Source organism: Bos indicus, chromosome 11, assembly GCF_029378745.1.
Source record: "Bos indicus isolate NIAB-ARS_2022 breed Sahiwal x Tharparkar chromosome 11, NIAB-ARS_B.indTharparkar_mat_pri_1.0, whole genome shotgun sequence".
In the NCBI taxonomy this organism is placed as follows: Eukaryota; Metazoa; Chordata; class Mammalia; order Artiodactyla; family Bovidae; genus Bos; species Bos indicus.
In genome coordinates, this window is record NC_091770.1 from 69,940,561 (window position 1) to 69,955,351 (window position 14,791).

General features: G+C 42.9%; 1 protein-coding gene across 1 annotated transcript in view; it reads left to right on the forward strand.

The window, feature by feature from the left end:
• The window catches only part of ALK (ALK receptor tyrosine kinase), a 735,395-nt gene that overhangs the window by 213,700 nt on the left and 506,904 nt on the right, over nt 1-14,791 (forward strand). The window contains exon 2 of the mRNA XM_070798938.1: nt 14,184-14,303. Coding sequence (XP_070655039.1) covers nt 14,184-14,303 — 120 coding nt within the window. The remainder of the gene's footprint in view (nt 1-14,183; nt 14,304-14,791) is intronic.

Consider the following 14,791-nt stretch of genomic DNA (forward strand, 5'->3'; position numbering starts at 1 on the left):
ACACTTAGAATGACTTCATCCCATTGGCAGGACTACCCTGTGCCATTAGTCATCCCCCCGTCTTTTATCCAGTGCTTGACCTGTTAGCCAACCTTCCTGTAGAGAGGGAGCCTGGAATCCAGATACCAGGTCCCAGTCCTTCCCTTTGGTGTATGATGGTGTGTTTGAGTTCTGAGGGTCTAATCCACTGTGTTTCCTTCTCAGCACATCCTCCATAAGACCGCCAGGCCTCTGACAGATTTCACAGTAAGCATCCTCCTCCTGGGTCAGGCAAGGCCCTGTCTCAAGGGGCAGGCATCAGGCCTGGTGTTGGTGTCCATAGAAAGAGTGCTGGCTGAGCTTGAGGCCTTGGAGAGGGCTGACATAACATATACCTGACTACAGGTGTATGTTTCTAGGTGACCTTCCTAGACGATCTTATAGAAGAGACAGTGAAGAGGTTAGGGGACCCTCTCTGGCTCCCCACCCCATCTCACTCTCTTTCACTAGTTAACTCTACTTCTCTGCTTTAGAGCCTCGGCTCAAGCATCAGTTTCTCAGGGAGTCCTCCCCTGGGCTTAAGGATGAGTCAAGTCTCTCTTTTGTACATTCTGTTAGGGCCATTTATCTCTTCTTTATAACACACACCAACACTGAGATGTTATAAGGATTTGTGAGGTTGTTGGACTGCTGTCTGCTGCTGCCCCACCACACTCAGTTTACAAGCTCCTTAACCTGTGAGATTTAAAAGGGGGGTGTTTAATTCTGCTCACTAATGCATCCTAACTGTCAAGGGTAGAACTTGGCACGTAGGAGATACTCAATAAATATTCATCAAATGAAATTAATCTTAGCTGCATTCCATTTGGCTCCAAGACCTTGGGCCATTTACTTAATCTCTCTTTGAGCCTCAGGTCTCTCATTAGAAATGGGGATAATAATTCCCCATTGAGAAAATTGTGAGATTTACATTGAACAGTGGTTATAAAATACCCAATATGGAAAACAATGTAGAAAGTCCTTAAAAAACTGAAAATAGAACTGCCATATGACACAGCTATCCCACTGCTGAGCATACACACCAAGGAAACCACAACTGAAAGAGACACGTGTTTCCCAATGTTCATCGCAGCACTGTTTACAATAGCTAGGACATGGAAGCAACCTAGATGTCCATTGGCAGACCAATGGATAAGAAAGCTGTGGTACATATACACAATGGAATATTACTCAGCTATAAAAAAAAGAGCATGTTTGAATCAGCTCTAATGAGGTGGATGAAACTGGAGCCTGTTATACAGAGTGAAGTAAGTCAGAAAGAGAAACACCAATACAGTATATTAATGCATATATATGGAATTTAGAAAGATGGTAGTGATGATACTATAATGCAAGGCATCAAAAGAGATACAGATGTAAAGAAAAGACTTTTGTAATCTGTGGGAGAAGGTGAGGGTGGGATGATATGAGAGAATAGCACTGAAATATGTATGTTCAGTTCAGTCGCTCAGTCGTGTCCAACTCTTTGTGACTCCATGAATCGCAGCACGCCAGGCCTCCCTGTCCATCACCAACTCCCGTGTATATTACCATATGTAAAATAGATGACCAGTGCAAGTTCGATGCATGAAACAGGATACTCAAAGCCAGTGCTCCGGGATAACCCAGAGGGATGGGGTGGGGATGGAGGTGGGAGGGGAGTTCAGGATGAGGAGACACACGTGCACCCATGGCTGATTCGTGTTGATGTATGGCAAAAACCACCACACTATTGTAAAGTAATTAGCTTCCAATTAAAATAAATAAATTAATTAAAAAATACCTAATATGGGGACTCTGTGCATAATAGGCACTCATGAAGTATTGGTTTTTCCCTTACTTTCTTTTTCATCCTCGAGTATTGCACAGAGCAGTAGTTGAAAGGCTTAAAGGACAAAAACATATGTTTCTGTATTTCTTTTCCCTCCTCCTTTCTTTATTACTTTGTTTCATGGTTCGGTGAGGCACAGAATGAAGGGTCGGAAGATCAGTCTTGAGTTTTCACTAATGAGATGACTTTGGGGAAAGCACTGGCCCTGTGTTTCAGTTGCTTCATTCATGTGATGGGAAGACATAGATAAATGGTCTTTGCAGTCCTTCCCAACTCTCACCATGGGTCTCTGCATAGGAGTCAAGGGTGACACTGACCACTGTTGTTCACAGTGCAAGATGAATGGGGGTAAGAGGGAAATGCAGCACAAGAACCAGAGAAGCAAATTAGGTTATTGGCCGATCTAGTTTAATGTGAACTGAGTTTATTTTAGTAATACAAGTGAAGAATGTTTTTAAAATATATCATCATGACAATGCCCCTCTGTAACTGCACAGGATTGCTGGTGTATCTTTCTTCAAAAGAGCCTGAGGGCTTTGTATGTACTGTTGCAGTAATTCTCAGAGCATTCCTAAAGTTGGAAGGGAAAGCATGATGAGTTCAGTTTTAAATGCAGAGAAAAAAAACTTCAAAAATGGTTAAGTAGCTAACCCGAAGTCTCACAGCAACATCACTGTTCCCAGGAACCCAGGTCTCTGTCTCACATACCAACCTGTTAGAGCATTCTGCTTCTGGTTTCCAGAAATGTGTCCAGCCATGGGTGAGAGGTCTTTGTGCTGAGCAAAATAGTACTTAAAGTGTGGTTTCCTGGAGGATAGACTCTTTTTTGCTGGAATGAGTGGGGTGACAAGTAGATAAAGATGGGTTGAAAGGCCTGTAAGTTAGTACAAAGTGTTCTGTCCGTCTCCATCTCTCCATCCCACACATCATTTCTCTGGACCAGCCAAGGCCCCAATTCGAGGCCAAGCATCAGACCTGGTGGTTGTCATGGAAGCAGTGCTAGCTGAGCTTGAGGCCCTGGAGAGCCAGCTACCCTGACTGAAGTTGTGTGTTTCTAGGTCACCTTCCTGGCTGACCTGAAGGGCTTCGATCATCCTCAGGAGAATGCTTCAGGCACCTGCAATCTGATGAATCTTTCTGCTTTATTAAACACAATGTCACTATTTTCCAGGAAAGTCAACATCATCTCCAAGAGGTTGTACTGAAGAGTGGCATTTCCAGTTAGTCCATTTATCAGGGTCTTCAGTTGAATGTCCTATCCTGATTCTCCCTGTGTGACCTTGGGTAGGGCAGTTGTGCTTTCGGAATTTCAGCCTTCTCATCTGTAAAAGAGGTTAATCCATAGGACCGTCGTGAGGATTATGAGAGTGAATGACTCTGAAAGGCATCTGCTGCTGCTGCTGCTAAGTCGCGTCAGTAGTGTCCGACTCTGTGCGACCCCATAGACAGCAGCCCACCAGGCTTCCCCGTCCCTGGGATTCTCCAAGCAAGAACACTGGAGTGGGTTGCCATTTCCTTCTCCAATGCATGAAAGCGAAAAGTGAAAGTGAAGTCGCTCAGTCGTGTTCGACTCTAGCGACCCCATGGACTACAGCCTACCAGGCTCCTCCGTCCATGGGATTTTCCAGGCAAAATACTGGAGTGGGGTGCCATTGCCTTCTCCGCTGAAAGGCATCAGTAAGTCATAAATCACAGTGATTGTGTAAATAGTTAGCATCTACTCTTCTATGCTGGAGGCCACCTCTTCTGGTAGAAGTGGGCCATGACGTCCCCAGGGGTCACCCTGGTAACTGTCACTTTCTAACTAGAAATATCAGGTCAAGAGAAGACTTGTTTCTGGATAGTCTGTAGCTTCTTGTCCAACTTACCCAGAGACTACTGGGCCTGCCAGTGGGTTGTTCCCACAGCATGCCCTCACTTGGAAAGAGAAAAGTCCTTCATTGAGGGACTGGTTCCCTCCGCTGCCTGGGCTTTGTGTCACTTGCAGTACATTAATTATTTAGTGCCTGGTAAAGCTTTCTGAGATCACAAGATAAAAGGCCTAGTGGTAGTTCAAAGTCTTCCTTTTGATTATTATTCTAGTCAGTAGATTTTGAGGCAAGAAGATAGGATTGAAATAACAGTGGAGTAAGTGTCATAGAGTACAAGCAAGCCACAGAAATGGACCCAGAATATAAAGTCCTGTTGCCCTGCTAATGGGAGCACTCAGACATGGTATGTGTGTGTGTGTGTGACACACAGAGAGAGAGAAGCATCAGGCTACTCGGAGAGTGATATCCTCTCCATTGCACTCTTGGATTAGTATAAATGCCGAGTAGCCTTCCTCCACTACTGAAAGCCAGAGAGTCCAGCTGGACTAGGTAAGTAGGGCCAGTAACCAAGCACACGTGGAGCAGGGATTCCAGAGCTGTAGATACAGCAGGGCTCACAGGCCAGTCAGGAGCTCTTCCTTGGAATGCTGAGGTCATCTCTGCATAGGTCAAAATGTAGCAACTTGGGACACAAATTCTAAAGGGCAGTATTGAATGTCTTATTACTTTCATTATCTGGCTTTGCCTTGAATTATGAGTTACTGGTGGCCTGCACAGACGTGGTATCCCTGGGGTCTATGCCCCTGATCTGGCCTTGGCCTTGACCTTGGAAAGCATGTCAGTATGTCCCATATGAGACAGAATAGCAGCCCTTATGAAAAGCTTTTGCTAATTTCTTCTAAATCTGTGCACTTGAAGGTTGTGAATTAAATTAATAAACTAGTTTACTTCATTGTCATGAACAACCAAGGTAGTTTGAACAACGTGTTTGGTAAATGGTTTAATGGCACATTCCGAAGTGACAGTAAACCATGGTGGTTAAGAAGGCACACTCCAGTTTTGCTTTGGGCCACTCTGAATCCCAGATCAGCTGCTCTGATGAGACTGCAGCTCAGGAAAGATGGGAAACCTTGGAGAAGGAGGGATTTTGTTTGCCCCTTTAAGAAAGGGTAGGATTTAGGAAAGCAGCAGGTCAAGAAGGACATTCTGGGTAGAAATCAACTTGGGCAAAGGTTTGGAGACTTAAGTGTGACAGAGATAGAATATGAAAGGATTCTGTGTGGGAAATAAGAATGAAAAAGCAAGTAGTGGCCAAAGTGTGTTGGCTTCATATTTACACATTTCAGCCATTTCTGCTGGAACCTCTTTGTAATTCCCTTTTATGTGTGGGTCTAATATACCTTGCAGGTAACCAATCCCCAAGAGCTGGGACCATGCTGACAATTTCCGTTGTGTTGCATCAATATTCCTTAATGCCATGCCTTGGGAAGGAATGCCTGCTTTCATTTGACTGACAGATGGGGTTCACCACTGAATGAACTCGGTAGTTATACACAGGTCCTTTTGGGTACTGGGGAGAGAGGCAAGGAACATGTGTTGAAACTATGACTTTCAATGGTACAAGAGAACTTTATGAGAAATAATAATTTTGCTTCAGGACTCGAGCTACCAAGAAAGAGCACAAACCTTCCTGGCAGAGGGGGAGTGGAGTTTAGTGAAAGGTAAGGTGAAATGGGGAGCTTTTCGTTCTATTCAGATTCTGCCCTGACACTAATAGCTGCTCTCTGAATGAGCCAACTGGAAGGAAATGTGAAAGCAAACTGCAGAAGAGTTGATTCCCTGAACTGGAGAGGAGCTGACTGAACCGAAAGTTCAGCCCCTTCATTTTCCAGGCCTGGAGAAGGTGTAGGGAGGTCTAGTGTGTTTAGGACAAAGGGCATATCTGCTAATTCTCCCTCTTGCGTCTGAAAATCACATCTGTTTTTCAGACTAAATGAACTGCCTGTCACTGCTCCAACATCACTGCTGACTCTAGAAGTCATGTAAATTCACTGAGGTTTCTTTGGCTGCACAGGTGTGGGCTCAATCTTGTGAATACTGAAACTATTTCCCTGGGCTGCCAATCCCAGGCGGGAGCCCTCCCCTGTGCCCAGCCCTGCTGTGCCTGCTCACCACTGTTTGACATCTGAACGGCTATTTATTTGGCCACATTAAGCTTTGTTTCGTGTGACACAAAATCATTGTTAAAGAATGCATTATTAAGTGTGTTTTCAAATAAGGGAGAAAAACTAGCAGGCAGTCACTGATTGTTTTATTGTTGGGAGGAAAATAAATAAGCAAAACGTGTGCAAGGCAAGGCAGGAGCAGTTCCAGAGAGCATTTAGAAGGGAAGCATTTTTACATTTTATTGATGGAGGTTTGTAAAACATGCTTGATAGTGAACCCAGGGCATTCATGTAAATAACCATCACACACACATAGCTCTTTATTATTTATGCCAATGCAAGTATGATATATTCATTGTATTATGTACATTGGCTTAGAGATAAATAGACACACAGTAAGACGTATAATAATAAACACTGAATATAGAGACGTTGCCAATTGGCTGAAATTGGGGTAGTAGAGATTGTAGACAGTTGGCAGAGTTAATAATTAACTAGTGAATAACAGAGAAACAGCTCTTTGGAGCACTTTTGATTTTTGGACATTGTATCCTAGATCTTCAGATAGAAGAGGAACCAAGACTCTCATTCATTTTGGATTCTGAAACAGAAATAAAAGCATAAAATTTCAATAGTGGTGTGACTGATACATCATGTGTGCATTATTTCATCTGGCCTGTACAAAATCCTGAGAATTTGCATCCATTATTCTTGTTTTTATCATTTTTTCAGGACACTGAGTATGTGATTGGCCTGAGTTAAACAGCTAATAAGTATCAGAGCTAATAATTTTCTCCAAAACTCTGGTTTAATTATTTGACAAATATTTACTGAGTGCCTATTATGTGCCAGGCGTGGGGACATAGCAGTGACTAATGCAGGAGAGACACAATAAACAGACAAATATAAATATAAGAAATAATAAATGCAGATCAATGTGATATAGAGTTGTTAATGGAGTGTGTGGGCTTCCCTCATGGCTCAAATGGTAAAGAATCTGCCTGCAGGAATACATGTATATATGAGTAAAGGGTATATGGGAAGCCTCTGAGTTATCTTTGCAACTTTTTCTGTAACTTTAAAAATATTCTAAATAAAATTTAAGAATAAAAATGCACAGCAAGAAAATTTAAAGTTGATAATCAAATACTAGCTTTGGAAAAAGATGTAATAAAAATATAACTTAATAGCTACAATATGTAATATATAACTTTTATGATAGCTATAATATATATCTTTATTGCAATAAAGATATCTTTCAAACTGACAATGAGAAAACAACTCAAAAAATAGGCAAAAATATTAGTCAATTTAGAGAATGGCAAATTAATACCACTATTCCCCTCCCCTAGTAAATGGAAGGCCACACAAAAAGATGTACAAATTCACTCATAGTCAGGGATATGAAAAGTCAAGTAATAGATATTCCTTTATACCAAACATCCTTGCAAAAACCATAAAGTTCCTAATATCTATTATTGGTGGAATACAGGGGAAAGGGGACTCATGTATTGTTAGTGGAATTGGAAATTGTGACAGCCTTTTGGGGAAGGCAGTCTGATAATCCTATTAAAATTAAAAATACATTAAAAAAAAAAAAAAAGAATCTTCCTGCAATGTGGGAGACCTGGGTTTGATCCCTAGGTTGGGAAGATCCCCTGGAGAAGGAAATGGCTACCCACTCTGGTATTCTTGCCTGGAGAATTCCATGGAGAGAGAAGCCTGCAGGCTACAGTCCATAGGGTTGCAAAGAGTCAGACATGACTGAGCAACTATAGAATGACTAGGAAGACCTCTCTGAGGAGGTGACATTTGGGCAGAGACCTGGATGGAAAGATGGGATGATCTCGTGCCTGTAGGGCAGAGGAATTTTTAGGCTGAGACCTGCCAGTGCAAGAGCCCTGAGATGAGAGCCTGCTTGTTGAGTTTAGGAATAGCAAGGAGGCCTGTAAGGCTGGAGCTCCACGAGCAAGGGAAAAATGGTTGGAAATGAGGTCAGAAAGAGACCAGGAGCCAGATCATGTGGGACCTTAAAGGACTAGGTCATGGCAAGAAATGTTAATGCTGTTTCAGGGCTGAAGTGCCAATCCAACTGCTGTGTGGAGAACATATTGAAGGTGAGCAATAGGAGAAGCAGGGGACCAGCTGGGAGCTCATAGCAGTTGTCAGAGTGAGAGGTGATGTGGGAGAGAAGAGAGGGACATAACGTAGGTAGAACCATTGAGATTGGTTGTATTAAGTTTGTGATACTGACCCAGGAATAAAATGAAGATTTCAGACTGGCAGTTGGATATATGTTCTGCTGTTCCGGGGAGCACTTGGGCCTTGAGATATAAATTTAGTGGTGTTAATATATAGATGATATTTAAAGCTATGAAACTGGATGAGATCATTTTGGGGAGTGAGTATAGATGGGGACGAGACATGTCCCAAGTTATCCAACTTTCAACACCTGTAAAATAATAAAACAGAAATTCCCTCCCCCATCAAGTTTTTAAAAAAGAAAAACAGCTGAGCTTATTTACATGTCAGGCAAGAAATTCACTGAGCAGTTCTCTAAGGAATAAAATTCAGAGTTTTTAGAGTCCTAGGAAGAGTTATATGGTGGTCATGCTAATTCAGAATTGAAAATCAGCACTTTAGATAGGAGAGAATGAATTCATAAGTCTGAACATGCTTGGTTAAAGCAAATCCCTTGTTCATGGGTCAAGAGATTTTAGTGAAGTTTAAGGGTCTGGTGTCCTGGGCTCACTTGAAATTCATGGTCAGAGTTTATTGTCAGCTGGTTAAAACTACTGTGATGAAATTGAATATTCAGCCGTGAAATCTCCTGGGCAGTTACTGCTAGGAAATGGAGAATGTTCCTTTTGTACAGCCTGGAAAATGGGGAAGATCTGGAGGAGTAGAGAAGACCTGCCATTGAAGTAGGAGACGAGGACGATGGCAGCCAAGGACTGCATGTCACTGAGATGTGAAGAATCTAAGAAGCAGTGAAGATCAGTGTGATCCAGTGCTGCTGAGTGGTCCAGTAAGAGAAGAGCCAAGACTCATTCATTGTAACGTGGGGTCTTTGGTGACCTTGACCCAGCGAAGTGGAGTTGATCCTGATTTAATTTAACTTAAGAGGAAATGAAAGAGGAAAAGTAGAGACAGACGCATAGACAGATCTTTTTAAGACACTTAGCTGTGAAGGAGAGCAGGAAATGGGAGGATGGCTGAAGAAGAGTGTGCGGGTCAGGGAAATTTTTTCTTTTTTTTTTTTTTAAGATGTATATACTTGCTGCAGATGAGATTGACTTGGAAGAGGAAGGGAAACTGTTGATACAGAAGAAAGGGCAAACTACTGACCAGTGGATTTCTTGGGACGTGATGAGATTAGCAACTAGGTGGAGAGGCTGCCACTGCTTAGAGTGTGGTCAACCTGTTTTAGCAGGAGAGAAGGTAGTATATAAAGTTACTGATACCTCTGAGTTGGTAGATTTGCTTCTCTTTTTTCAATAAAATAAAAAACAAGTTCACTAGCTGAGAAAGTGGAGGAATGTGGGTCAGGGATTGGAGGCTTGAGGGGTAAGAAAATCTTAGAAGTAGTGAGACTAGAAGAGCAAGGGTGAATTGAGCCCATCAGGGAATTCAGAAGAATTCCTGGGCAGTCCTGAGGGTCCTCTTGAGGTTTGTGGTTATAATTTTAAAGTGAAACTTTTAAGCATCTGGTATGCTCCTCCCCTCCTTTCCTACCACCACATTCAGATGCTCAGGACAACCGTGAAGGACGAAAGGACAGGAGTTGCACCTGTTTGCAAGGGAATTATTGTAGTGGATGTATTATAGTGATGAATCTTGGAATCTAAGTTGAGGGTGCAAGAGGGGTGACACGTGGTAGGAAAAGAGTAGTGTCAAGAAGTTAGGGGTTTCACTGTGCCTAGATACCCTGTGGTACCTGGAAAGGACTCAGGATATCACCCCAGATCCCCCTAATCCCCTCCAAAACCTAAAACAATCTTATCTGTAGCCAATCAAAAATGTCCTCAGTCCAGAGTACATTACTTTTCTCCTCAGGTGGTTTTGGCTATCACTTGGACACCTGGAAGCCCTTGCTCCTACTTTCTCCTCTCCTTTCCTTTCCACCCCTCTCCTCCCTCAGGGTCCAAGATACACTCCGTTTGAACCAGAGGGTCTCAGTTCACACTTTCACCCCATAAGTCTGTGCTAGTGAGATTCACTCTGGATCCTCACATTTCCAGAGGAAAGCACCAAAAACCCAAGCTTTTTTCTTGCTTAAACAGATTACTTCTTATGCATAGCTTTTCTCCATGCTGGAAACCCCAATTCCGACCAGGGCTGAAGGTAGGTAGTGGGTGGAAATGAACTGTAAAGGGAGCAGAGAGCCTCTTCCCTGCACTTAAATGCAGTTCTTTCTAGTCTATGTTTATGCATATTCTATTAACATTAACTAGAACCCACTTCTGTGTCAGTGCTTCTGATTTTGACAAACAACTTCATTCTTGTAGACTGTGCTTTTTCTTAGTGTTTACACTTTCAGGTGAAGAGACCCATCCTTTTGGTTGACCTCCTTTAGCTCCCCCAGTCTCATGTAGCAAATCATTATGCACTCCCCTCTGGGGACCATGTGTGAACCCAGCCTACTAGCAGAAATTCTGAGAATTCCTATAAGGGTGGGGTAAAAATGCGTGCTTTCTCTCCAGTATTCAACTTTGAAGGTGCTCAACTATTTATTGGCATTTTTGGTGGCTCAGATGGTCAAGAATCTGCCCGTAATGTGGGAGACCCAGGCTTGATCCCTGGGTCAAGAAGATCCCCTGGAGAAGGGAATGGCCACTCATTCCAGTATTCTTGTCTGGAGAATTCCATGGACAGAGGAGCCTGGTGGACTACAATCTATGGGGTCACAAACAGTAGGGCATGACTGAGCGACTCACACTTTCACTTTTGGATGTAAAATGGTTTAAGTTCACGTCATTAAGAGTGACCCACAGTGAGGTCCATGGCTCCTTGCTAGGCCATGACTCAACCCTCAGAGCCCTCCTTTTGAATTATTTCAGATATTTTTTATCCCTGAGTATATAACCTGACCCTTATCCATATTAACTTAATCTGCCATCCATGTCCACGCACAGATTCATAGATGCCTCCTGATGTCTAGCCCCATTTGCTTGGTGCTTCACATCCAGGAAGAAGTTAATACCATTCCCAAACTGTATGGCTAAGAAAAATGACATCATTCTGAAACTGGGAAATATCACCTAGACTTGATCTTCCTGTTGCTTCAGAATTACTTAAAATTTGAGCTCTGCTGATGACTCACAGATGCCAATTTTTATTCACATGGGGTTCTTCGCAAGGAGTTGATTGTCAAAGCCTTCTCATAACCCTCACACTGTTGACCCATTCTGGAGCAGTCTCTTATCTCTGGTATTAACCATTGACTAGTGGGGATGCTGAAGGGCCCTATAGAGAACTGATCACCATGGAATAGTTTGTGGGAGTCCCTGAAGGGTGGTATAAGGAGCAAGGGCTATAGCATCAGGCCAACCTGATCTGTTGACTCTGTGGTCTCCTGCCCGCTGGTCATGTGGCCACAGTCAGGGCATCTAACCTCTCTCAGGCTTTGTTTCCCTGTTCTCAAAATAAGGCCCAATAATAGTATTTATTCACAAGGTTGTTGTAAGAATCGAGTGTAATCACACATTTAAAGCACTTACCACAATGCCTACTCCATGTGTGCTCAGTTAGCATTATTAATTCTTTAAAAGTATAATAACCTCAAGCCTGCTCTTAAGTAGACCTGTGTGATCTTGGACCTCAATTCTCTCAGCCCCATTGCCCATCTGTAAAAACAGAGTTGATATGAGGGTGAAATGAGGTGGTTGCTCTCTCAAACTTACTAGTGTAACATCTGACTCCTTTCAGTGCATTCCTCTGAGCCATTTTGGAGAAATGTTACAAAAGATGTATCTAGGTACCAACCAATTCAACTCATTTCTGTTTAGATCACCTGTGAGAGAAAATTCAAAAAATCTTTTCTAGGCACTCAGGATTGCCGGGAGAAATATCAATAACCTCAGATATGCAGATGACACCACCCTTATGGCAGAAAATGAAGAGGAACTAAAAAGCCTCTTGATGAAAGTGAAAGAGGAGAGTGAAAAAGTTGGCTTAAAGCTAAACATTCAGAAAACGAAGATCATGGCATCTGGTCCCATCGCTTCATGGGAAATAGATGGGGAAACAGTGGAAACAGTGTCAGACTTTATTTTGGGGGGCTCCAAAATCACTGCAGATGGTGACTGCAGCCATGAAATTAAAAGACACTTACTCCTTGGAAGGAAAGTTATGACCAACCTAGACAGCATATTTAAAAGCAGAGACATTACTTTGCCAACAAAGGTCCGTCTAGTCAAGGCTATGGTTTTTCCAGTGGTCATGTATGGATGTGAGAGTTGGACTGTGAAGAAGGCTGAGCACCAAAGAATTGATGCTTTTGAACTGTGGAGTTGAAGAAGACTCTTGAGAGTCCCTTGGACTGCAAGGAGATCCAACCAGTCCATTCTGAAGGAGATCAGCCCTGGGATTTCTTTGGAAGGAATGATGCTAAAGCTGAAACTCCAGTAGTTTGGCCACCTCATGCAAAGAGTTGAGTCATTAGAAAAGACTCTGATGCTGGGAGGGGTTGGGGGCAGGACGAGAAGGGGACGACAGAGGATGAGATGGCTAGATGGCATCACTGACTCGATGGACATGAGTTTGAGTGAAGTCTGGGAGTTGGTGATGGACAGGGAGGCCTGGCATGCCGTGATTCATGGGGTCTCAAAGAGTCAGACATGACTGAGCGACTGAACTGAACTGAGGTACTCAGGCCAGCACTTCCAACTCCAGTCTTTGGAAGGTAGAAAGAAGAATGTTTCTTTGGAAGGAGAGTATAGAATGCCCATTATGTTCTAGTTACAGAGACAAGTGGGCTTCACGAAAAGGCAGCGCCTGTAGATAAAAAAGTGGAGCAGCCTGGAAACAAAAGGCTGCTGGGAATACTCAGAGCAATGATTTCCTAAACATATGCAGAGGGACTGATACTATAAGGGGATTGAAGGCATAATAGGGCCTGGAGGAGTGCATGCTGGAAGTGATGTGGAAGAATCTGCAAAGCAAACAGGCTGAGAAATGCTTCTGCTACTGTTGCTTCCTTTTCTTTTTTCTCTTCTTCCTCTACTTCCTCTTTGTGAAATCACTCCAGGTGGTTTAACACTTTCTGTTTGAGTAGCAAGCCAGCCCACTCATGGTAGAGCATGGCCTCTTGAGGTCAGGCAAATCTGGCTGCAGTTTGTGATTCCATCATTTGCCCTCTAAGCCTCAGTTGCTGCGTATGTAAAACTGAGACGGTAATGCTTATCTCAGGGAGTCATTGTGAAATTATGTGAGTTGAGAGCCCAGCATGGTGCCTCATCCATGGAAGCTGCAGAAGAAATTCTGGTTCCCTTCTTTGCCTCCTGCCCACACTCAGCCTATCTCCTAAACAGATAGGCTCAGACTGATCAAACTGGTCCTTCTTTAACAGAAAAAGCTTTACCTGCCTTAAGACATTAGCAAATAGCAATTGGGTTGGGGATTTCTGGGAAGAACTGCATAAGAGCATGCAGCCTATGTTCGTTTGATTTGTAGATATATTATAATTACTTTTCACCACATGAAACCCACTTGAGGTACTTTTAAGCAAAGGAATAATGGTACTTTTACTCTTTTTCTCTCAATCCTTCTTTCTCTCATGCAAATCAGAAACATTAATCCTTTGTGGCTCCCCTGAACTCTCAGCTATAGGAAAACTCATCACCTAGCATTTTCCCCCTGAAAATAGCATAATTGTCAAAACTCATAACTTCTGAGTGCAGTTTCAACATTCTTATTGATAAGACAATAACCCAAGCAAACAACATTAGATGAAGTTACAAATCTGAACACAAAGTAGAGTGGAGGCATTATTTGAATGCAATGAATTAAAATTCTCTGTAAAGTTGCTCAAATTCTCATAGGCAGAACAGACTTTGGATAGAACTACTAGACCAAACCATTAAGTATCCTGGCTTCTAGTTCTTCTACCAGACATCTTTGGCATGGCCTAGTCACAAGATTCAGACTTCTTAGATCTTACTGCCCTTGGTAGAAAATGTGGATTGAGGTCCTGAGGTCAATTCAATCTCCTAGTGGCTCAGTCTTTTTCTCCCTCATTTTCCAATTGATGTCATGAAAGCCTCCTCTGAATTTTCTTTTATAAGCCATATGAGTGACAGCTAAAAGACACATCCCAAGCACAAAGATCAGTATTCTCTTTGTCTTTTTTATGTTCAGGTCAGAGCTCCTTGGAGTCACCAACAAACCTGCCTTCTCTTCCTCCCGATTCTTTTGCATGGAATCTGACCTGGATAATGAAAGATTCCTTCCCTTTCCTGTCTCATCGCAGCCGATATGGTAAGTATATTTTGATAGTTATTTGTAATGTATAGTCACCATCTCATAATTAAAGAAGCTGTGAGTTGCAATTAGTGATGTATGGCTTGTCAAGAAGGAAGCCTTTCTGTGCCCTTAGTCTTCCATTGACAGCCACCTCCATAAGACCATTGCCCTCAGGCCTGGCCTCTCCAGACTGACAGCCGTCTTCTGTATCCTGAAGGAAGCCAAAGGCTTTGTGGCTGCCACATCTTATCCCAGCTGCCTTTATGCATGTGTGGTATTCCTGACTGCCCCTTACCCACCATGTGATGTAATACTTGTTTGCATTTTGACTATGGCTTTCTAGATACATGGTTCTAATCCATGAGTGTCTCTATAGTGATCTCTTGAGAGAGGATTATTATGAGGGTCACAGGTCTTCTGGGGTCCCTCAAGTGATTCCCTGACATTTCAGTTCAGTTCACTTCAGTCGCTCAGTCGTGTCCGACTCTTTGACACGACTGAAC